The sequence below is a fragment of the Phoenix dactylifera genome, chromosome 18 (assembly GCF_051530095.1).
Source record: "Phoenix dactylifera cultivar Ajwa chromosome 18, Ajwa_hap1_PhDact_Kaust_v1.1, whole genome shotgun sequence".
Taxonomy (NCBI): domain Eukaryota; kingdom Viridiplantae; phylum Streptophyta; class Magnoliopsida; order Arecales; family Arecaceae; genus Phoenix; species Phoenix dactylifera.
Window position 1 is genome coordinate 20,138,953 of NC_143207.1, and position 24,614 is coordinate 20,163,566.

At 50.1% G+C, this 24,614-nt stretch overlaps 1 protein-coding gene across 8 annotated transcripts; it reads right to left on the bottom strand.

Moving 5' to 3' along the window:
* Positions 1 to 665: 665 nt before the first annotated feature.
* On the bottom strand, positions 666 to 8,769 carry LOC103713774 (uncharacterized). 8 transcript variants are annotated; one of them, XM_088713995.2, is made up of 8 exons: positions 8,629 to 8,721; positions 7,660 to 7,716; positions 6,603 to 6,680; positions 6,099 to 6,140; positions 3,382 to 3,452; positions 2,137 to 2,186; positions 1,353 to 1,498; positions 666 to 1,272 (listed from the first exon to the last, which is right to left on the bottom strand). In XM_088713995.2, exons 4-8 carry the CDS (start codon positions 6,116 to 6,118, stop codon positions 1,071 to 1,073), a joined length of 489 nt encoding a protein of 162 aa, XP_088570121.1. In that variant the 5' UTR covers positions 6,119 to 6,140; positions 6,603 to 6,680; positions 7,660 to 7,716; positions 8,629 to 8,721; the 3' UTR covers positions 666 to 1,070. The 8 variants fall into 8 exon arrangements, with proteins under 8 accessions (XP_088570121.1, XP_088570120.1, XP_038987274.1 ...); XM_088713994.2 differs by having other exon boundaries at positions 7,655 to 7,716; positions 8,629 to 8,719; XM_039131346.3 differs by lacking the exon at positions 7,660 to 7,716 and having other exon boundaries at positions 8,629 to 8,769.
* Positions 8,770 to 24,614: the final 15,845 nt, after the last annotated feature.

Consider the following 24,614-nt stretch of genomic DNA (forward strand, 5'->3'; position numbering starts at 1 on the left):
ATATATGCTTTCAGAGGGAGAGATGAGGGAGGAGCATGAGAAGGCTGACCTTGGCTGTGAGCCTCTCGCTCTGGTCTTTACTCTTCTCCTAGTCCTCCTCGCCGACCTGTTCTGCTCCCTTCTCTGTTGCTGGAAGCAGCGATTCGAGACGGCAGCTCCCAACACCAGCAATGCAGCAGCAGCAGAAGAGGGCCCTCTAACTCTGCCCCTCAGCCTCTCGTTCTACGCCCATGGCATCCTCCAAGAACCGACAGACAACCTTCCTCCTCCTCACCATCCCCAAGCTCGAGGCGGCAGCTTTACACCAAAACAAGCAGAATGCCAATCCCCCAACGCCACCATGTGGAGGAGGTAAGGCTGGAGAGCTGCCGGAAAGCCACGAAAGACAGGCTTCGGTCCGGTCTCTTGTTATGTCGTATCGGGCTAAATCGAGCGGTACGAAACATACTGTATCGGTTTAGTACCGGTATCCAGTATGAATGGCGTACTGAGTATTGATATGCCAAATAATCAAGATGGGACGCATGGATAAATTCAGGACTCCAGAATACCAAGGGCAACAACCTGCATCGTTGAGTATAAAATAATGGCTTTCCTCCAATCACTCCAAAAAAAGAGAAGGCCCAGCACAATAACTCTATATGCTGATAATAAAAGAAAAGAAATAGCTGAAAATGTTACCCCAATGTCAAGCTGCAATGTTGGTACAGAATAGAAAATTAAACCATTAGGTAGAACTGCATAGGAAACAGCGTTTAAGGATCAGATCGTGCATCACTTGCTTCTATTCCACCAAAGGAAAGATGGACTCAAAACATGTAGTTTTTTTATACAGTACCAGCTCATATATGCTAGACAAATTTAAACAAAACGCTCGGTACTTCAAAACTATTCTACAACTTTCATAACCATCAAAACTTCCGGTCTCGTCATTCAGTCATGTACAGCTTCCACAAAAACAAAGCAATTTCAGAAGTCACAAAACCGTGCAAGATGGGTAAAGCTGGTTATGAAGGTGAGCTTGAAGATGGTGATGGATGTCGGTAGGCGCCTGAGAGCTAACTGCAGAGTCAGAAATCCATAGACCGAGGGGCCGACAGTGACCTTTTTGCTCCCTTTTTCTTGGCCTTCTTGGTTTTCCCTGAACCTTTGTCTTGGTCACTGGCTGACGGAGGCTGAGTTCTCTGTAAATGTTGATGAATTGCAGAGAGTGGATCAATCTGAAATGTAGGATCATTCAGGACTGCTTTCAACTGTGCACCTTCCCTTTGCCTGATAACATAAAGCTGCATCATCTACCAAAGGCAAAAGAGAATAAAAGAAATTTGAAACACAAGTTCAGGAATACTTACACTAGCTTCTGCCTAGTCTGGCAGTTAATCTTTAAGCTGGTTTCTCTGGAAGGCTGCTTGGCGGCATTCAAATCTGGAAGAAACTCGGAAAGGGCTGACAGGTCATATGCCTTCAACTTCTTCTGCTGGCTGCGTAATCTCTTTTTCTGAAAAAATGAGCATCCTCATTTGCCAGTTGACTCACAAAAGTTTCAAAAAGACGAATAATAGAATTGTTATCAGTTGCATCCCATTGTCTTATCACATCATTTACAAGCAAACAGTTTGATTTCAGATATATTTTAGTTAGTGCTTAAGTAGAGCGCGAGCACCTCAGTACATGTAGAGCTCACAAAGAACAGCTTAATTGACTTGAGTGGCCATTTCAGGAAATCAAGATGATGTAAACAGAATAACAAGGTCCAAGAATATACATGATATAAAATTGAATGCTTCTGTGAGGGTAAGAAAAGAAACCAACGTATCAAATAAAAACTAATCATAAATGATGTATTGTCTATATAACTGAGAAAAAGTCAAACAAAGGTAAAATAAAAAGTTAGCACAGCTGAAAATAACTGTGAAAAAGGAAACAGAAAATAGATCGCATGAAATTGTAAACAAAATAAGCTCTGATGCAAGCGTGGTGACCACAGCTGAACAAATTTTGGAATTTTATGACTCAAAACACTGTGATGATCAAACTCAAAAACTTAGATACCTCGAACATTACTAGAGACGCAAAAATCTCTGAGTAGATTAAATATATAAAGTAACAAGAATCAAGAAGGCAAAGTAATATTACCTTGCTGATTGCCCTTTTAGCACCTAAAGCAACTACAGCATTTCTAACTTCTGAAAGTTCAGATAAGAGTTATAGTCAGATATGAGAAAAAAAATAAAGGAAAAAACATGGATTTTGCATTGCGTATCTGCGATAGATCAAAGTGAAACAACTCTCAGAATTCTATAATATTTTTAAAGAAAAGCAACCATCAAAATGAAGAAAAATATGAAGAAAGAAAATAAAATAAAAAATACTAACCAAAACCAAAGAGCAACGATAACAAAGACAAAAAAACTAAGCATTAAGAAAACTCCACCAATATATGTTATATACAATTCCACTTTTCGTTGCACAATAAAGTAGGAAAATAATATTATTCATGAATTTATAGTTCAAAATACTGGGGTTGTTGTACCAAATCGAACCGCCTAGTTTGGTCGGTACCATACCATATCAACCACAAACCAGGAAATTTCGTGATGGCACGAAATAGAGCTTGAACTAGTATTTTGAGGATAAACATAAATGTACATGAAAGGAGAGAATTACAATATATGCAATTATGAAATGTACATGAAAGTATAAATCTTTAGTGCTATTATCAACATTAAACAAATTACTCTATTCCCATATTAGTTATCCACATGATGTCAACCGGAAAACATGTTGAATGGTTTATATATGATGGCCCAAATAGCCAAACTCAGTCAATGATGCATGAGAATGGACCAATCTATACCATGTATGGTCCAATGATCACCAACCCCAAGGATGTGTATATAAGTCATCTAAGAATATCATAAATAATGGCCAAAAAGTATTGGGCACAAAATGTGATCCATTTAATTGTCAAATTTTTGAAAGCATGGTCCAACCATATGGAATCGCCTCAAAGTAATTGTGGTGATAATTTCACCTTGTTAAATGTCCAAACATAGCTGATTAAACCATAAAGCAGGTCCAACTTTACAAAGGGACTTAAGATGAAAAGCTTTAACAAAAAGCTCTCTACCAACATGGAAGACAAGGTGTCAATGAAATTATTGAGGCATAAGAAAAAGAAATTCCTATGTTTTCAAGTTAGGCCATGGAACATTGAGATGCTCAAGAATTTGAATATCACATAGTTTCCAAAATTATCTACTTCATATGTCCTTTCCTTGGTTCAACCAATTTACCATGCTTTTTCTTTCAGCGAACAAAAATTACAATATAGTTTAGCAATCTGTTCCATAAGAAGTGCACATGAAAAAGCAAACTTACTTGCATAAAACTTAAGTTTCTTTTCAACTTTGCGCTTGAAGCTTTTGGATTCTTTCCCTTCAGAATCAGGCCTGAAAAAGCAAATCCACAATAAACAAAATAGCCATTAAACAAAGGATATCTGCAATATGCAGGATTAACTTTGCAGCTGAAATTTTTCAATAAGTGAACCTTGGTAAGTCATAAGATGTTAATAAATAAACAAGACAGCAATATGTAATAAGGAAAAATACATGTATGCTGTTGTTTGAATGGATCAATATGTAAGGGATTGTTTTAGGGACACAAATTGTAGGTGCTAATTTAAATGGAGAAGGATTACTTCTGTGGAGATGGGACTGAAATCAAGGATTTCTGGAGTTATATGTGTATTATGTGACTATGAAACTATGTGCAATAAGAATCTCAGTCTTCAAGGAGTTCATAAAGAACTTAAAAGAAATCAAAAGAATAATAACATTCATGATAATCACATGAAACTATGACAAAGCAAGGAGTGAATTCTATTTTAGGTTGTCAGGGATGCTAGATCATCAAAAACATTATGTGAATGAGAAGGTCATGCACCATAACTTATCTGCTATTTATCCAGTGCATATGTAGGGCAGATCAAAATTATCCAGTTTAACCAAATGCAAATTGCAGTATTCCTTTATGGTTTATTGATTATAAGATAAGCTTGAAGGTGGACTTCATTCCAGGGAAGCAACTGGTGCAAATGAGTTTCCAATTCTTTTCATGTTATGGACCAGTTCCTTTCTTGAGGGCATAGGTGAATGCATATTGATTAGTGCATGCATCCATTTGTTGGAAAGCTAGCTCCAGGCCTCACAACAATCATTTTTCATAATTCCTAATTACGGCACTATAGATGCTTAAACCAGTTTACAATATTTATTGAAAACTAAAATATGACGTGAAATCCTGTCAACAGATTAAGTCGTTCTTATGTAAATCTGTTCAATTAACACAAGATTGCTAAAACTGCTTTAGTTTCATAGTTTTGCCTTTATGATTCTTTTAGGAACCTCCATAGATGCACACAAAATGTCCAATTAATTTAACGATCAAATTTTGAAGTAATAAATGATACTGCTTCATGTTAATAAATGATACTGCTTCAGTTTATTTCTAACTTGAACCTATTATTTCTCTTTTCAGATGCAGTAGTTTCACTTAGGAATACTTGGGGAACAAAGATCCATCAAGTCAATGCCAAATGGTTGGGATAAGGCCGGACGGTTATCATTATTGATTAGTCATCTCTCTTATTTTATCAAATATATCAAGTAGGCTAGCAGCTCTCGCTCTTCTAGGAACTGCATTATAATATCTTGCATATCAAGTCAAACTTTTTTACACATATTCTAGTAAATATACAGTTTAGAAAAACATACTAATACATTTCAGCTTATTAGAACATTTAATCATTCAGCTATTTGTTATAGCGACAGGTAAAAAACGTTTTTCACCTTTGGATCTGTAGTCACTTTAGGTGATTTCTATCAACTCTTGAAAGTGTTCTCCAAAAAGTTGACTTAAGGATCTGATACAACCAAGGACCGCCGAACTGGTACCGAACCGTACCGATCGACGCTCGATACAGTTTGGTACCGGTTCGGTACTAGACCGAACCCGTAGGGCAGTGGCAGGTGGCCCATACCCAACTTGGTTCGAAACCGGATTGAGTCGGTGCGAACCAGACGATTCGCACCGAGTCGGCCGGTAAAGGACCAGTCCCGGTCGGTCCAATATTGATTCCGGACGTTAAAAGCCGGAACCGAATATGAATGATGGACCAATCCGGTTTCGCACCAGGTCGGTTCGATACCGTCTGAATCGGGTGGTTTAGACCGGTTCGGCAGTCCTTGGATACAAGGTCTTAGTTTAGAAATGAATAGGTAATATTCTACTTACTTTTTATCTTTAAACAGGAAATATTTTATTATAGTGATTTCAGAGATCTCCTGCAGCTGCAATTTATCCTGAGTTGTACAACATTGTACCCTTCTTCATCCCAGCACCTTTTAGTTACCTTATTATCAGTTTTCACTGGACTATTATTGATAAGATATTTCTTGGGGTCTTTTTTTTGGGGTAAGCATCACTGCAAGTCATGCAGCACAAACATTCAGATCTGATCGTTCCATCTCTTATGGTTAATAACCTTGCATGGCAACAAGTTTACTACAATAGTATTATAACTAAGAGAAAACATGACCAGAGGAAAAGCCCAAGCCTATGTTATCTGGTATCAAAACAAACTAATAAATATAAGAAGAAACCTAAAGCAATAGTTATAATTCAATGTATGAAGCATATCAAAGAAGGCAGAGTAAGTCAAAGGTAAGTAACGAATGGGCAGCATCCGATGCTAATTTATAAATCGATCTCATCCTCCATGCCTAAAACATAATGCAAAACAGTAAGGTGCAAGCCTAAGAAGGCCATCCAGGCGACCACGTTTTAGAACAACATGAATAGTTTCCATACTACGTATATACAATGAAATCATAACAGCCAAGTCCCCTAATTAATTTAGCACTAACCATTCTTCTAAATGAAATTTCCACAGACATGTGATGAGAATGCTAAATACACGATAGCTAGGAGAGCATAAACATGAACTAAGATCAAGGAATTTGTAGACTACAATACATACAGTGCTTCATCAATTCAGCAACACCAGAGCATAGACTGAAGCAACAAGAACTCACCTTAAACCAGTCAATCCCATTGGAACCAACACCTTGTGAGCTCTGAAAAAAAAAAAGGGTTTCCATTATGAGAGATCCCTACAGATTTTGACAAACGGAAAGGAAGAACTTTGCATTGGTTAAGCCGAGATTAGTCCCACAGCCACATGGTTGACAAATTTGTTATATGGCCATGGTGATCCGGTACGAGAGAGAGAAAGTGTCACGCCCCCAACCCGAGATCATCGCGAGCGCATCAACCGCCGCACACCCGTAGGAAACTCTCCCCACGAGCATGCAAGGCATCTTAACCAAACATCTCTATTTATATAAATCTAAAATAATTCAACTAAATAAATGCAATCTTATTCCATTGACTAACTCAAGTCATAAAGTCTCACAGTTCTAAATACGCCGCAGAACAATAATTTACCAACATGCAAAACTTAGTTCTTAAAATAACAAAACCTTGCAATGTCTAACAATCATAATAAATGTCCAAGATAACAGTTCAACTTAAATAACCTAATCTAAGATAGCTTGCGCCACAATCCTTCTAGTCGCTCTTCCATTTTGGAATTCCAATAGACTAGTTCTCGAAATCTGTAAAACAACCATAAATTGTATAATGAGCTAAATAACCCAGTAAGTAATGAACACTCTAGCTAGATAAATCATGCAATAATATGCAGAAAATAAATATATATGCAGTTCCAAGATATAAGTCAAATATTTCTTAAATTCTTAAGATTCTTTTTATGGATTCGAGATTCTTTCACATATTCAATTCATCTTGTCGACCCTGAACTATAACCACATGTTCCTTGTGGCAGGGTCATCAACACCGACTCATCTTCTTGCGATGAGTCCTTCAGGACAGTCAATTGTCAACGTATCTGCCCCCATTGGCAGGATCCTCAACATAGGCAGGTCGAAGTTCAATTAGTTCTCTGTTTCATATTTCAGTTATGAAAACATGCAGTGTCAAAACCAAATATCGTTTGTATCTTAATTTTTTTCAATTTATCAGATTCAACTCAATCGTTAGGAACTATGACCACAACATTCTGTGGCAGAGTCATATCACTGACTAATCATCTTGCGGTACTAACGTATTAGCCCCCATTGATAGGGTCCTCAACATAGCCCGACCGCGAGTCCGAATCTATTTTAAATTATTACATTTTCTCAAACTTAATTTCTTTCAATTTATCAGATTCAACTCAACAGTCAGAAACTATAACTACATCATCCTATGGCACGGTCAGAACACCGACTAATCTTCTTGCAGTACCAATATATTAGTCTCTATTGGCAAGGTCCTCAACATAGCCCGACTGCAAGTCTGAAACTATTTCAAGTTATTATTTTTTCTCACATTATGTTCAATGTTCCAAACCGAAAGGTACAATGTTGGAGCAATCAAACACAATCCAAATCAGAAGCAAATACATTCAATCAGAGTCATACAATATTTTAAAAATATACATATAACCCATACATCAAATTCATAAATCAAGAATTATTCAACTCAAAAAAATATTAAAAATTTTTCGATAAATCTAGAAAAAGGTTACATTACTTATCTTGCAAACGCAATCCAACAAATCCAATTAATCCTGCAAATTTCTCGCAGAACCTAATATCCAAAAATTATATTTTTCTTTTAAAATTCACCATAATATATCTATATAAACTTAAATCTTAATATCCCACCCACCCAACACCCCCCCCCCCGGCCGACCCTGTAGAAGTGCCCGGCACCTTGGGTACGGGCTCGGGCTCGGGTCTACCCTCACTGTGGTCAGAGGGAGAATGAGAGGAAAGAGGAAGAAGAAGAAGATCCCTCTCTTCCTCTTCTTCTCCCAAAACAGGGGACGTACCCCTCCCCCTTCCTTCCTTATCGGCCAAACTCAGAGGCGGCCGCGGTGGCCGGCCCCGACGGCGGTAGGAGGTGGCGGAGCAAACCCGGCCACCCCCGGCGGCTGGCGGTGGCGAACACGCCGGCGGTTAGAGCACACGGGCCGAAGCAGAGCACCCCGTTTTGGACCCAAATCCGGCGATTTGCCGACTCCAAACCACAACACATCATGGCCAAGCACTGAGAGAAGAGGAGAGGAAGGCTAGGGACTCTTACCTCCGCCCCGACGAAGATCCGGCGCCTCTCTTCCTCTCCGGCGGCAAAGGAAGAAGAAGGCCACCCGTACCGAAGAAGACCGACCCAACGCCCCCCCCCCCCCCTCTCTCTCTCTATCGGCGGCAAAACGAGGAGGAAGAACCCCCAAACCAGAAGGAAGTCCGGGCTTGGTGGCTCTACCTCGGATGGCCTCAAAGGAGAGGGAGGAGAAGCCCTAAACCCAGGGGTTCCGTCTTCCTCGGGCGATCGCGATGAATCCCCCTGCATCGCGCGCCCTCACGTGCGACGCACGTGAGGCCCGAAGCCTGTGGCTGGGCCGGTCAAGTGGACCGGGCCCAGTCCCAGGGTCTCACAGAAAGAGGGAGAGAGGGGAAGGGAGGAAGGGAGAGAGCGAGAGAGAGGGAGAGAGAGTACCTGTGGCGGTGGTATAGGTGGTTCGGCGGCGGCCGACGATGGAGAGAAGGCGGACTTGCTTCTTCTAGGGCAAGAGCCAACGGAGAAGTCTGAAGCTTGGTTGGACATCAGATTATGCCCTGCCAGGCGTAACGGGTCGGGCTTATTTTTTTGTTCGGGTCCAAATTCACCCAGAGCAAAACGGATAAAATAATATAGTTTGCAGACCATACAATCAGATAATTTTGGGGCAAGAAATCTTGTAAAAAATATTGTTTTGTTAAAAAAAGTTATAAGTGAAAATAATGACCATTATTTATGTTATAATGGCCCCTTATAACCAGAAACAATGGAAAATAATGACCGCTGTATTTTTCATGTTATTTAGTTTAATAACATAATGGAGGTTGGCTTAAACCATTATTGTTGCTGGAAATTGGACCCGGGGGCAGTCTTCGGTCGAGGAGAGGGAGCGGCGATGAGTTCTCACGGTGGGGCGGCGGTCCGTCGGCGAACGGCGTCCTCCGTCTGGGGCGGTCGGAGAGGAGGGGCGGCAGGTCCTCGTGGCGAAGCGGCGATCCGTCAGTTGGCGGCGTCCTCCGTCCGGGTGCCTGCACACGAACCGGTGGCCGGGTTTTCCGGCGCCGGCCCTCCGACGCTCAAGTCAGGGAGGGGGCAAATAGTGTAGAAAGGGAGATAAATAATGTCTGTAGAGTGTATCCATCTTCCCCCCCTCCTGAGAGGCCAAGGCTCTCTTTTATAGGCGGGGGTCGGTTTACCTGCGATGTAACAAGGCGAGGCCGTAGTACGGCTCGGCATGTTGTTCAGGTCGGCGCATGGTCAGGCGAATCATTGCTCTGATGTCGGCGGTGAGGGCGTCGTATAACCCGAACTAGCACGCTGTCAGACGAATTATTGCATTGGTGTCGGAGGTATGGCCGAGATCGGAGACTTATCATAGTTGACTAGACTCTGCTGGGCTGATTTGCCGTGGAGAGCTGAGAGTCCGTAGATGACAGGAGCCATGCGCATTTATGGTGGAGTAAGCTGGAGATCCGCATTTATTGTGGAGTAAGCCGGAGATCCGCATTTATTGTGGAGTAAGCTGGAGATCCGCATTTATTGTGGAGTAAGCCGGAGATCCGCATTTATTGTGGAGTAAGCCGGAGATCCGCATTTATTGTGGAGTAAGCCGGAGATCCGCATTTATTGTGGAGTAAGCCGGAGAGTTACAGCGACCATGCGTAATAAATGCCAGAGGGGCGTCAGGGTATGGTCCTCGGCCAGACCTCTGAGGCGCACGGCCGTAGTAGGTGGCTGACAAGAGTAGACCTCGAACATCGGGGTTTTTCTTAGGCCGGAGGTCTCGAGGTCGGGCGTTCCGAAGTCGGACGCCGACTTCGGCCGTCCGGGGTCGGAAGTTGTACGGCTTCTTAGGGGCATTTATGTCACTTGGGAAAAAATCTTATTCCCCCCAACACTACCCCCCGACTTCCGAGTTCGAGCGACTTGTGGGCTCGGACGTGGGAAGTAAAGTCTGTCACTGAGGTTGGGGGGCGAGTCTCGTCCGCCCCCTTGCGCTTCTCGGAGCTTTCATGGTGAAACCTGCGCCCTTTGGCGTCTCGAGGCTGCTTTATTCGGTGAGCTTATGATGAAGCTCGCATCATTACGCTTCTTGAAGCGGAGGTGGCGTCTCTTGAATCGCCAGGATCGCCTTACGGCGGATTAATGATGGGGGTCCTCGAGCTCGTCGAGGCGGTGCCTCAATCCCGTAATCGAGGCTTCTCGCTCATTAATGAGTGTGCCGTTACGGGGTTTAAAACGGACACGCGGCGTGACCCAAGGTCGGACGCTTCCGATTTCGTGTTACTGGATCACAATTTCGGAGAGGTGGAGGCCACATCGAGGCTCCACGTGTCCCAGATCTTATTAAATGAGGGGAGCGGGGCAGCGCCCGCTCGTTTCTCAAGACGATTTGATTTTGCAGACCCATGATGAGGCCCCGAGATCCGATGGGACAACGCTTCGATTTCGTACCCGATTTATTAATCTGGAGTGAATACGGTGCCTCGGCTTCCGAGGTCGACACGTGGCGCAACCCGATCGGGGGATGGAAACCGACCCCATCGATCTGGGCCGTCAGGGGGGTCTATATAAACCCCTCGAGGTTGCCCTAAAGGTCTCGTTTGGCTGCTTCTTATTTTTGTTGCCTTTCTCCCTTGCTTCCTTTCTCAATCGAACCTTGTCGTCGGTGCCCGGAGCGATTTCCGGCGATGTCCAGTAGGTTTTCACCCTGTTTTCACTAGGGTTTCCTCTTTTCTTCTCCTCCCCAGCTTCTATTTTCCGCTTTTTTTAACTTTTATTTCGTTCTTCTGTGGGAATGGGTTTGGGTCCTGAGGAAGTGGGATCGAGCCTGTCGGGGGAGGAGTTGGAGCTGATCCGCTCCCGGTTCTTCTTCCAGCCCGGGTTTCGTCTTGAAACTGCGGGGCCGGAGGACAGGGTGACGCAGCCGCCCCCAGGTCGGATCGCGGTCTACCGCGAGACATTTTGGGCTGGCCTGCGTTTTTCCGCCCACGAGTTCGTGAGCCAGCTGCTGGCCGAGTACCAGCTCGTCCCGGCGCAGTTGGCTCCGAACTCGTGGAGGACCATAATCGGGTTCTTGTCCCTGTGCCTCGGGCACGGGATCCCGATCTCGGTAGGCCTCTTCCGCCGGTGTTTTCTGTTAAAGAAGAACCCGGCGGACGCAGGGTGGCTATACTTCGCCTTTCGGGGCGGTATGTCACTCTTCCAGGGTGCCCCTTCCTCGATTCATGAGTGGAAGGGGAAGTTTTTCTTCCTGGCGTCCGAGGCGCCTTGGGGGTTCGACCCGAGGTGGGGGAACCCTCGGTTGAAGACCCTCAATAAGCTCTCCGAGCCCTCGAGGAGGGAGCTGAGGACCCTGGACTCCGTGCGAGCCCTCGGGAGGGGCAACGACCTGACCGAGCTCCTGCAGGAGGACGCCCTGGCGAGCGTAGGTCTGAGCTCGGCGCGCCCCGAGGGTAAGGGTGGTTACATTATTTTATTTTTTCTTCGTTCTTTGCTTTTACTGTCACTGGTCTGACACTTAACGAAATTTTGATTTCAGATATTTTCCGCCTGCCGACCAGCAACACATCACTTTTCTCTCGCCTGAGGAGGCGAGAGGCCGAGGCCGGGGGAGCTAGGCCCCAGCCCCGGAAGAGGGCGAGGTCGGACGGCGCCTCCAGTTCAGCCGGCACGAGTGGCCCCGAGGCGGGGGCCCCTGCAGCCGACCCGAGGCGGGAGCGGGTCGTTAGTGATGCGGGCGCATCGGCCCCTCCTTGCCCTGCCCCCCTTGCCCAGCGGGGGGAGTCGTCCATGGCCCCGCAGCAGCCAGAACCCGGGCTTGCTCGAGGCCCCGAAGCGAGCGGCTCCGGGACCTCGGGCCCGGTCGTGCCAAGCTCTTCCCGGGCTTTCCGAGAGGAGTCGGTCGAGCCGGACTCCCCTATTCCCGAGGGGAGCTCGGCCTTTCAGGATGCCGAGGTCGCACGCTCCATGTTGCGGCGTGCGGTACTTCCAGCGGACCGGGCCGTGTTCCGGAATGTTTCGCTGGAGGAGGTCGTTGGCAGCGCTTACTGCAACACCGCCCGGGTAAGCTTCCTTCTTAATTTCCTTGAGTTACTAGCGTACTTGTGTGCTTTTCAACTCACAATACCCTCGTTTCTTTCTTTTCAGCATATTCTCGAGCTCGACACCTTGGCGTTCATCGCCCACGGGTGTCGGGAAGAAGTCCGACAGCTCGGCCGACAGCTGAAGCCGGCCAAGAAAAGAGTCGCCGAGCTGGAGGCGGCGTTGGCCGCGGCCGAGGCTCGGTGGGCGGCCACCGAGGCTGAGCGCCTCGCTATAGCGGAGGGGCTCGGGGAGGAGAAGGCCGCCCACGCCCTAACTAGGTCGGCCTTGCGCGGCACGGAGGCGCGCTTAGGGGAGGTCGAGGCCGAGGTCGCGGCCCTCAGGTATGAGGACGGGGTCTCCCGCCTCCGAATCGAGCAACTTGAGGCCCGGGAGAGGAGGGCACTCGAGCGAGCCGAACATGCCGTGGAGCTCTTCAAGGAGTCGCAAGAGTTCCGCGACATGTTGGAGGAGGAGACAGTGGACGGGTTCCTCCGAGGTTTCGAGAACTTCCGGGCTCAGATGCGCCGGTACTGCCCTCAGTACGACCTCTCGACGGTCCGTCCGAGGGAGGACCTGGGCTGGGGGTCCGATGTCGAAGCCCTTCCCGCCATCCTGACATCCGAGGTGGGAATATATGAACAAGACCCCGCCGAGCCTTCGACGGGGGTGGCCGAGGCGGTCGGTGTCGTGGAGGCGGCTCCAGCGGCCGAGGTGGACGCCGTCCCGGAGCCGGTGCTCGAAGCTCCTGCCCCCGACCCCGAGCCTGTTCCGGATGAAGATCATGAGGTTATCAATGTGCCGGACGACCCCCCGGACGTTGCTCCCGCCGCTTAGGACTTAGCGTATTTTTCCTTTCTTTTTCATTGTATCCGAGGTCGGCTCTTAAATGGTCGACCTCCAATTTTGTAATCGGCCTTCGGCCTTCTGTTAATGAAAAACACTTTCATCATTATGTGTTTGCCTTTCTTTTTTGTTACGAACGAGGCTAGAGCCTTAGCTAACTGCCTCGACGACCTCTAACTTCACATCTTAGTTTTCGGGTTGCTTAACGAAGTTGTTCCCTTTTCCCGGGCTATGTCTTAGCCTTCTCGGGTTCCAGTCATTCCGACCAAGAGGAGGTCCGAGTCTTAGATTTTTTAGAAAATTCCTCTAAGTCCCATAGCTCGGATCTAAGAATCGTGGAAGTCATCACGCTTAGCCTTTAGGGAAATCCCAAGGCATCGAGGTCGGGCCTTAGCCCTTCAAGTATGACCGGACTAGGTCTATGCCTGCTGCTATTCGGGGATTTTAGTCGGGTTTCCGAACTTAACTCCGAACCCCTCGTAGGGAGCGCGGGCTAATAAGTAAGTCGTCATCGAAGGTTTTCGTAGTTATCGTTCTCGGACTCTGCCGAGATCTCGGTGAGCAAGGCTGGGATTTCCAAAAATTGCCTTGGTATCCATGTTTGGCTGATACACTCGTGGTCGGGACCACTTTCTCAGCTAGATGTCGGAGTTTACGTAGAAGAGCCGAGTTGGGCCCTAATTTATGAAGCCTTCGTACAGATTGCGGAGACTTGACGAACGGAGCCTGCATAATGTAGTTAGGGGGTCGATCTTAAGCCGACCCATTGGAGAGGCCCGACTTTGGGGCGAGATAAGACTCCAACGTTGGAATTCCGCTCAGCAATATGTAGATAAAATTTAACAAGGAGGGCGTCTAGTTGGATGTACCTCTTGCATTCTTCGAGTCACGCTTCGCATGGTGGAGTAGGTTGCCTCCTTTCCTCGTTGACCTCCGGAGTCATTTTGACTTAAAGGGGGGCTCGGGTTTCTCACGGACCCAACAGCGCCCACCGAGGTTGAGAGGATTTGGCGAGGCTTTATTGAATTGTAGCTCTCTGCGAGGTCGAGGGAGTTTCAGACCCCATGGTAGGACCTCGGGCGCCTCAACCTTGGTCGAGGGATCTTGCGTCAGGTCGGCGAGTCCGTGGACGCTTTGCTGACCTGTGGTGCCTCCCGTGGTCGAGGAAGTTTGGGACTCTACGGTCGACCCTCGGGGCATCCCGACCTTAGTCGAGGAATCGTTCGTCAGGTCGGCGGGTCTGGGCACGCTCTACCGACCTGCGACGCTTTCCGAGGTCGAGGGAGTCTGGTTCTCTACGGTCGACCCTCGGGGCATCCCGACCTTAGTCGAGGGATCGCTCGCTTCGGGGATCGGGGATCGTCGACCGCTCCCGGGGGTCCACTTCGTGGCGCCCCGGGTGGAGCCACCCTTTCCACCCCTCAAGGCGCCTTCCCGAGGTCGAGGGAGTCTGGTTCTCTACGGTCGACCCTCGGGGCATCCCGACCTTAGTCGAGGGATCGTTCGTCAAGTCGGCGGGTCTGGGCACGCTCTACCGACCTGCGACGCTTCCCGAGGTCGAGGGAGTCTGGTTCTCTACGGTCGACCCTCGGGGCATCCCGACCTTAGTCGAGGGATCGCTCGCTTCGGGGATCGGGGATCGTCGACCGCTCCTGGGGGTCCACTTTGTGGCGCCCCGGGTGGAGCCACCCTTTCCACCCCTCACGGCGCCTTCCCGAGGTCGAGGAAGTCTGGTTCTCTACGGTCGACCCTCGGGGCATCCCGACCTTAGTCGAGGGATCGTTCGTCAAGTCGGCGGGTCTGGGCACGCTCTACCGACCTGCGACGCTTCCCGAGGTCGAGGGAGTCTGGTTCTCTATGGTCGACCCTCGGGGCATCCCGACCTTAGTCGAGGGATCGCTCGCTTCGGGGATCGGGGATCGTCGACCGCTCTTGGAGGTCCACTTTGTGGCGCCCCAGGTGGAGCCACCCTTTCCACCCCTCACGGCGCCTTCTCGAGGTCGAGGGAGTCTGGTTCTCTACGGTCGACCCTCGGGGCATCCCGACCTTAGTCGAGGTAGGAGAACGAGCCGAGCTCGTCTGGTCAGAGAGGACCGTGCTCATAGGTGGAAGTTGATGGAGAACGAGCCGAGCTCGTCTGGTCAGAGAGGACCGTGCTCATAGGTGGAAGTTGATGGAGAACGAGCCGAGCTCGTCTGGTCAGAGAGGACCGTGCTCATATCTTGACGTCTCGAACATCCCTATGGCCGGGGCATCCCGACGTCTCGGGGCATCTCGACGAACCAGGGCATTCTGACCTTAGTCGAGGGAATTTCGCGCCAAGTCGATGTTTCGTCGTCCTGCGATTCTTCCCGAGGTCGAGGGAGTTTGGGACTCTACGGTCGAACCTCGAGGCATCCCGATTTCGGCCGGAAAATCTGAGGATCACAGACGACCCAATATTAGAAGAGAATTACAGCTATCAAGATAAAAGAATTGTTTGCGAAAAGGAAGCTGAGTCCATTGTCCTGATTGTCTTGAACCCCTAGGGGTTTTACTGGTAGTACATTCGTAGATTCTCGGAGTTCCAGCTTCGCGGGATCAGGGTCCCCTCTAGGGACTTTAATTTATACGCCCCTGGTCGTTGTACCCGGGCGATCTGATACGGCCCCTCCCAATTTGGGGCGAGCTTTCCTTGCTCAGTTGGTTGAGAAGCCTCGGCTCTCCTGAGGACGAGGTCCCCCACTTTGAAGAGCTTGGGCTTGACTCTAGAGTTGTAGTATTGGGCCGTTCGCTGTTGGTATCTTGCCATGCGGACCCGGGCAACCTCTCTTGTCTCTTCGACGAGGTCCAAGTTGCTCCTGAGCTGGGAAGAATTGGTGTCGGGGTCGTAATGCTCCACCCTTGAAGAAGGCAGGCCGATCTCCAACGGGATGACGGCCTCGGTGCCGTATGCTAGGTTGAAGGGGGTCTCTCCCGTGGGCAGTCGGAACGTGGTTCGGTATGCCCAAAGGACATTGTACAAGTCCTCGACCCACTGTCCTTTGGACCGATCAAGCCTAGCCTTGAGCCCCTGCAAAATAGTGCGGTTAGTTACCTCAGTTTCCCCGTTTGTCTGGGGGTGAGCGACTGAGGTGAAACGGTGATCAATGCCGAGCTCAGAGCAAAATTCTCTGAAACGAACATTGTCAAATTGTCGACCATTGTCAGATATAAGGATACGGGGTAGTCCGAATCTGCAGATTATGGGCTTCCACACGAAGTCTCGCATCTTTTGCTCGGTGATCCGGGCGACGGGTTCGGCCTCGACCCATTTGGTGAAGTAGTCAATGGAGACGACCAGAAACTTTCTCTGTCCGGTGGCCAGGGGAAAGGGCCCCAGGATGTCGATCCCCCATTGGGCAAACGGCCAGGGGGCGATAATCGAGGTCAGCAGAGCTGAGGGTCGGCGCTGGACATTGGCGTTTCGTTGGCACCGATCGCACTTCCGGACGAAATCCGTTGCATCCTTCTGGAGTGTAGGCCAATAATATCCTTGTCGCAGGACTTTATGGGCTAGTGCCCGACCCCCCAGGTGATTTCCGCAGATCCCTTCATGGACCTTTCGGAGGGCATAGTCCGCCTCGGAGGGGCGGAGGCATCTGAGAAGGGGAGAAGTAAATGATCGTCGATAGAGTTTATTCTCGTACAAGACATACCGGAGAGCCTGGCGCTTGATTCGGCGAGCCTCCATCTCATCGTGAGGTAGGGTTCCGTCTTGAAGGTAGCAGACGAGCCCATCGATCCAGCTCGGCTCGGAGTCGATGCACATGGTGGGCTCGGGTTCCTCCGTGCTGGGGATCTGAAGATATTCGAGCGCTGTTCCTTTGGGAAGCTCGCTCATGCGGGAGGTTGCCAATTTGGATAGCTGGTCTGCCCTGAGGTTCTCCGCTCTGGGAATGTACTGAATATTGAAGGAATTCAGGGTAGATATGAGTTCCCGCACCTTTTGGAGATACTTTTGCATGGATGGCTCTTTAGCTTCGAAGTCTCCTTGGATCTGGTTCACTACCAGCTGGGAGTCGCTGAAGGCCGTCAGGTCTTCCACTTTTAGTTCTTTCGCCAGCTTAAGCCCGGCGATGAGAGCCTCATACTCGGCCTCATTGTTCGAGGCCGGGAATTCGAGGCGCAAAGCTTGCTCTGCCACCACTCCGTCTGGACTGGTGAGGATGAGTCCGGCCCCGCTACCCCCCGAGGTCGAAGACCCGTCCGAGTGCAGGACCCATGGCTGCCTCGGGGCCTCCTCTACGGATTCGGGTGGCCTCTCGGGGTCGTCCGGAAGGGTGCATTCCACGATGAAGTCGGCGAGTATCTGAGCTTTGATAGCCGGCTTGGGCCGATATTCGAGGTCGAATTCCCCGAGCTCGACCGCCCATTTGGCGATCCTCCCCGCACGATCCGACCTCTGCAATATTTGCTTCATAGGCTGGTCGGTCAATATGGCTATCGTGTGGGCTTGGAAGTAAGGCCTGAGTCTCCGAGCCGAGATGATGAGAGCGAAGATGGTCTTCTCAAGTTTAGAATATCGGGTCTCAGAATCCCTGAGAACCCGGCTGGTGTAATAGACCGGCTTTTGGAGCTTGTCCTCTTTCCGGACGAGGACTGAGCTTACTGCAGCTGGGGAGACGGCCAGATATAAGTAAAGGACCTCGCCTTTCTAGGGCTTGGTGAGCAGCGGGGGAGAGGCCAGAAGGCTCCGAAGCTCTTCAAAGGCCTGCTGGCATTCTTCTGTCCACCGGAAGTTTTTCGGCCGTTTAAGGCTCTTGAAGAAGGGGAGGCATCGCTCGGCTGATCGAGAGACGAACCTTCCCAGGGCGGCAACCCGCCCCGCGAGCCGTTGCACCTCTTTAACTGTCTTAGGAGGCGACATCTCTTGCAGTGCCCGGATCTTCTCCGGGTTGGCTTCAATTCCGCGCTGGGTCACTATGAAACCCAGGAACTTGCCCGAGGTGACCCCGAACGCGCACTTCGCCGGATTGAGTTTCATTTGGTACCTTCTGAGCTTGGCGAATGTCTCGTTGAGATCGGCTATGTGGTGTTCCGCCGCTCGGCTCTTTACCAGCATGTCGTCCACATAGACTTCCATGTTCCGGCCGATCTGGTCTTTAAAAATTTGGCTGACCAGTCTCTGATAGGTGGCCCCAGCGTTTTTCAGGCCGAAGGGCATCACCTTGTAGCAGTAGGTGCCCTTGTCGGTGATGAAGGCCGTCTTCTCCTCGTCTTCTGGCGCCATTCGGATTTGATTGTATCCTGAAAAGGCGTCCATAAAAGTTAGCAGTTGGTGTCCTGAAGTGGAGTCGACGAGCTGGTCGATGCTCGGAAGGGAGAAGCTGTCTTTTGGGCAGGCCTTGTTCAAGTCGGTGTAGTCCACGCACATACGCCATTTTCCGTTGGCCTTCTTTACGAGGACTATGTTGGCGAGCCAGTCCGGGTAGGAGACCTCCCGGATGAAACCGGCTCCGAGGAGCTTGTCCAGCTCTTCAGCTGCCGCCCGTTGTCGTTCCGGAGCAGAGCCTCTTTTCTTCTGCTTTACAGGCCTGCTGGTCGGCCTTACCTGGAGTCGGTGGACCATGACTCCAGGGTCAATTCCCGGCACGTCCGCAGGCGACCAGGCGAAGACGTCAGCGTTGTCCCGCAGGAAGCTGACAAGGCAATCCCTCTCGCGGGCGCCGAGGCCGGAGCCGACCTGCACAGTTAGCTCGGAAAAATTTTCTTGTAGTGGGATTTGAATAAGGAGCTCACCGGGCTCTACTTGCTTCTTCCAGAAGGTGTCCCTCGCATCGAGGGTTTCTATGGGCAGCGAAGGGCCCATCGGGTGGTCCGGCGCCTCGGCTGGTTGCTTTACTGTGTGGGCCGCCATGTAGCATTGCTTGGCGACCAGCTGGTCTCCGCGGACCTCGCCTACTCCTTGGTCGGTGGGGAACCGCATGAGCAAATGGTGAGTTGAAACCACGGCTCGAAGGGCATTTAGCCCTGGGCGCCCAAGGATGGCGTTGTAGACCGAGGGCAGACGGACCACCAGGAGGTCCATCCTCACAGTGCTCTCCCGGGGGGCGAGGCCGACTGTGACAAGGAAGCTAGCCTCACCTTCAACCGGGACTGCATCTCCGGTAAACCCAACCAACGGGGCATTGACTCTCCGGAGATGCCCTTCTGTCAATCCCATTTTCTGGTAGGCATGATAATACCAAATGTTGGCTGAGCTTCCATTGTCAACTAGGACACACTTTACATCAAACCTATTTACAATCATAGAGATGACCACAGCATCATCATGGGGGGTTTCGACCCCTTCTAAGTCCTCGTCCGAGAACGAGATGGCTTCACCAGTACGTGGGCGCTTCGGGGGTGCTCCCTGGGCGGCCGTTCCTGCCGAGGCCCGCCCGATCATATTGATGGTGCCGGCGATGGGCCTGTTGTCGCCCGGATTTTCGGTTGGTGCGACATTCTCCGCCGGCCTCCTTTCCTCAGGTCGGTTCCTCACGAACCGGTTGAGTACTCCCCGTCGGATGAGCGCTTCTATCTCATCCCGGAGTTGGTAGCAGTCCTCCGTGTCGTGCCCACGATCTCGGTGGAAGCGGCAATACTTCCTGGGATTCTGGGGGAATCCCGTGTCTTGCATAGGAGGCGGGGGTCGGAAGAAGTCCCGACCCTCGATTTCCATCAGGATCTCGGCCCGGGGAGCGTTGACGGGTGTGTAGTTCTCGTACTTTCCCGGGTACGTCCGAGGCCGTGGTGGGGACCTCGGCCGAGGAGGGGTCCTTTGCTGAGATCGCCTCTGCTGTTGGGGCGGGCTTCTCAGTCTGGGGAGGTTCTTCTCTCGGCGGGGGGATCGGCTCCTTTGTCGGCCGCGCTCCTCGCGGCGTTTCTTCTGCTTCTTGGAGGCGGGCTCAATTGCCCCCCGCCTGGATGCAACTGCCTCCTCGGCCTTGGCATACTTCCGGGCTCGGGCCAACATTTCAGTGAAGTCGGCCGGGAAGCTCTTCTCGATGGAGGAGGAATCGGTAGGAGCGAACCCCAGTCTTCAGAGCCGACATAGCCATCGACTGGTCTAGCTCGCGAACCTCCCATGTGGCGGCGGTGAAGCGGTCCAGGTACTCCTTGAGGGGCTCCCCCTCTTTCTGTTTGATGTCGAGGAGGGAGTCTGACGTCCGTCGCTGGCGCCGGCTGGCAGCGAAGTTGGTGGCGAACTGCCTGCCGAGCTGCTCAAAAGAGGACACCGTATTCGGCTTCAGTCCAGAAAACCAAAGCCGAGCGGTCCCTCGGAGGGTCGCTGGGAAGGCCTTGCAGAGTATGGCCTCCGAGGACCCTTGTAGGGCCATGAGGACCCGATAGCTCTCCAGGTGGTCGAGGGGGTCGGTCGTCCCGTTGTAGGGTTCCACCTGAGGCATTTTGAACCTCGCGGGAACCGGCCCATCCTCGATCTGGCGGGAGAATTGGGACTTGGTGGTGAACTCAAAGTCTCCCTCTTGTCTTGCCTTCTTGCTGTGGAGCGCCGCAATCTGACGCTCCAGATGCTCAACTTTCCGGTCGAGCTCCCCCACCCGTGGGATTGTCGCTGTGGTTTGCGCCGGCTCACGGTGATCTGGGGCTGACTCTGCCTCAGAAAGTTGGGGTCTCCGATCAAAACCTTCTCCCGGTAACTCCCTCCGGGGAGAAGCTCGTTCTCCGTTGTTGGCTCTAGAAGAGCCATGCAAGTTTTGGCTTGGGAAAACCGGGCCGTTGGGGAGACACTCCGGCGGGGCCTGAGCCCGTGGGGGGAGCGTAGGTAAGGCTTCCTCGCGCCGCAAACTCTGAACGGCGGCGGCCAGGGCCTGGACTTGCTGTACCAAAGCGTCGAACTGTTCCGGCTGGACCAGAGGAACTGGGTCAGCCGGAGTTGGAGAATTCTGGACAGAGTGTCCAGGGCTTTGCGGGGGACGCCGGGAGATGTTAGAGGCTCCCTTACTTCTCAACTTCATGACTGCTACTCGGGCCCTTCCTCTAGCGCCAACTGTTGCTGGAAATTGGATCCGGGGGCAGTCTTCGGTCGAGGAGAGGGAGCGGCGATGAGTTCTCACGGCGGGGCGGCGGTCCGTCGGCGAGCGGCGTCCTCCGTCTGGGGCGGTCGGAGAGGAGGGGCGGCAGGTCCTCGTGGCGAAGCGGCGATCCGTCAGTTGGCGGCGTCCTCCGTCCGGGTGCCTGCACACGAACCGGTGGCCGGGTTTTCCGGCGCCGGCCCTCCGACGCTCAAGTCAGGGAGGGGGCAAATAGTGTAGAAAGGGAGATAAATAATGTCTGTAGAGTGTATCCATCTTCCCCCCTCCTGAGAGGCCAAGGCTTCCTTTTATAGGCGGGGGTCGGTTTACCTGCGATGTAACAAGGCGAGGCCGTAGTACGGCTCGGCATGTTGTTCAGGTCGGCGCATGGTCAGGCGAATCATTGCTCTGATGTCGGCGGTGAGGGCGTCGTATAACCCGAACTAGCACGCTGTCAGACGAATTATTGCATTGGTGTCGGAGGTATGGCCGAGATCGGAGACTTATCATAGTTGACTAGACTCTGCTGGGCTGATTTGCCTTGGAGAGCTGAGAGTCCGTAGATGACAGGAGCCATGCGCATTTATGGTGGAGTAAGCTGGAGATTCGCATTTATTGTGGAGTAAGCCGGAGATCCGCATTTATTGTGGAGTAAGCCGGAGATCCGCATTTATTGTGGAGTAAGCCAGAGATCCGCATTTATTGTGGAGTAAGCCGGAGATCCGCATTTATTGTGGAGTAAGCCGGAGATCCGCATTTATTGTGGAGTAAGCCGGAGAGTTACAGCGACCATACGTAATAAATGCCAGAGGGGCGTCAGGGTATGGTCCTCGGCCAGACCTCTGAGGCGCACGGCCGTAGTAGGTGGCTGACAAGAGTAGACCTCGAACATCGGGGTTTTTCTTAGGCCGGAGGTCTCGAGGTCGGGCGTTCCGAAGTCGGACGCCGACTTCGGCCGTCCGGGGTCGGAAGTTGTACGGCTTCTTAGGGGCATTTATGTCACTTGGAAAAAAATCTTATTTCCCCCAACAATTATAATAGTTATAATGCTGTTATTTGAAAACAATAGTTTTCATGCCATCATAGATACCTGTTCAAACTAGTAACCAAGTTTAGCCAATTGTCTGCAGTCGATATGAACACAGGTTTGTCCTGGTGTTTTGAAATTACCGAAGGTAGGGGTCACATCCTGTTTCGGGATATTTGGGCTATGATAAGTGATAGGGTGGCCTTTCAGGCCAAACATATTTGCAGAGAGGTAAGCGGGGTCGCGGATTGGATAGCCTCACATGTGGCTAGTCACTTGGGGGGCATCTTGTAGGTTGGAGAAGGAAGCTGCCTAGAGTGCTACGAAACTTATTATTTTTTAATTTTATTGAATGTATCTGTACTAGAAATGTATGAATCATTCGTTTTAGTAAAAAGAAAGAAAACTATGGAAGGATAAAATTTCTCAAGGTTGAAGCTTAAATTGGGCTGCAACCGCACAAACAAATGAAATTGGGCCAGTGCTCCATAGAAGCTTTGAGTCTTAGACCAGAGGACAGCCATAAACGATGTTGCAGCTTAAGGGCTCGTTTGGTTCGCGGAAAAAGAAGGGGGGAAAGTGTGGTCAACGGGAAAGTAATGAGATGCCTCTTGTTTGGTTGGAGTTTTCAAAGGAGAGAGAAGGAAAAGTTATATTCCCATGGGAATGTGATTCCCACATTTCATGGAAAAGTCTTTTCCATGAGAAACATGGGAAAGTTACTTTCCCATGAGGCGGGAATCACTACATTTTTACTTTTTTCCAAAAAGTCCTTTCAGCATTAAAGAAGCATTAAAGAGGCATTAAAAACCTAATTTTTATTAAGGGCATAATAAGAATTATATATAACTTTCCTAGGAAAGTGGATGGCCAACCAAACATAAGCACCTTGGAAATTTGTCACTTTTCCATGGTCAACCAAACATGCCAAAAGTACTTTCCTAGGCATCCTCTTCCTAGGAATTTGTTTCCCAGGAATCATATTCCTAAGAAGGAAAATGCTTCCCGCGAACCAAACGAGCCCTAAAAGTCCTCTGCACGGTTTTCGCACTCAATCCGTGCAAAGTTTTCGTGCTCCTTTCAGCTGTTACAGCAACTGATGTTTAAGTTCAAAATATGCCGTTACAGGCAAATTATTAAGATGATTTCTTTCTTGAGTCTTCGTTGTTGTAAGAGATAAATCAGGTTTAAGCCTACTTCTTCTAAGATTCTCAATTCGGGCAAAGTTGATTCCCAAGCAAAAGATCTTATTTCTGCTCGAAGGTTATTATAAGATTTTTGCCCAAATGTTGCAATAACATAAGGCACTTAGAATGCATCCTTCTTGTTCAATAATTCCATTAGAAGTAACCAAATTGGGGAGTTCCTATCGAACAAGGCTAAGGCTGTAAATGGGTTGGGTTGACCCGTGATTCGACCCGACCCGAATTTTAGGACCTGCGGGGCTGAATCGGATCCTAAATTTGGACCCGTTTTATTTTTTGGGTCGAGTCTGGGTCAACCCAATCTCGATCTGACCCGTTTATTTTTGGTCAGTTTTGGATCGTTTACCAAAAGATCCGACCCGAACCTGGATTACCCGTTTAGACCCGCAGGCCGCAGCCCTAGATCGGGGGGCCCATAGGCCGCCAGCTTCACTTCCAAGGCCTCGTTCTCCGAGGAGACTGGATCCTTGCTCCGTCTCCTCGCGCACTGAGCAGACCCACCAGGAGATGTCGGCGCCGTGCTCCTCGACAAGGTTGTGGAAGGAGGTTTTGCTGGTCGAGAGCTCGAGGAGGAGGACACCAAAGCTGTAGACGTCAGAGTGAGGGGTCAAGGAGCGGGAGTGGGGGTGGCGCATCTCCGGGGTGTGGTAGAAGAGGGAGGAGGGGAGGTGGTCGTCGTCGTCGGGGGAGGGGAGGAGCCAGGGGAGGACGTTGGACGTTGGAGGTTTTGGAATCTGAATCTTCTGTCCGATGGAGAAACTCTAGATTTGGAGGAGTCGAGAATAACCTTCCTTCCTGAATCGATCTTTCCCTTCTGTGTGCCCGCGAGTCTCTTCAGCATTCGGCGACTTCGACATGCTTCGTCCCTTCTCCCAAGATATGTCCCTCCTTTGAAACCCTCTTTCTCCTCCTTGGATCTCACCTGCGACCCCGACACCACTCTCTTCTTCCTCCTTGGATTTCACCTGCAACCCTAGACCCATCCTCTTCCTCTTGGATCTTACCTGCAACCCAAATGCCACACTTTTCCTCCTCCTCCTCCTCCTTGAATCTTACCCAAATCATGACGCCATGCACCCTCTTCCTCCTCTTCCTCCTCCTTAGATCTCGCTTGTGACCCTGACGTCGCCCTCTCTAGTGCCATCTCATTGTCCAGTCAATGGAGCTCACTCTGCACATGAACCAGAGATTGGATATTGCATATGATGAACCTTGCCTGAACAAATT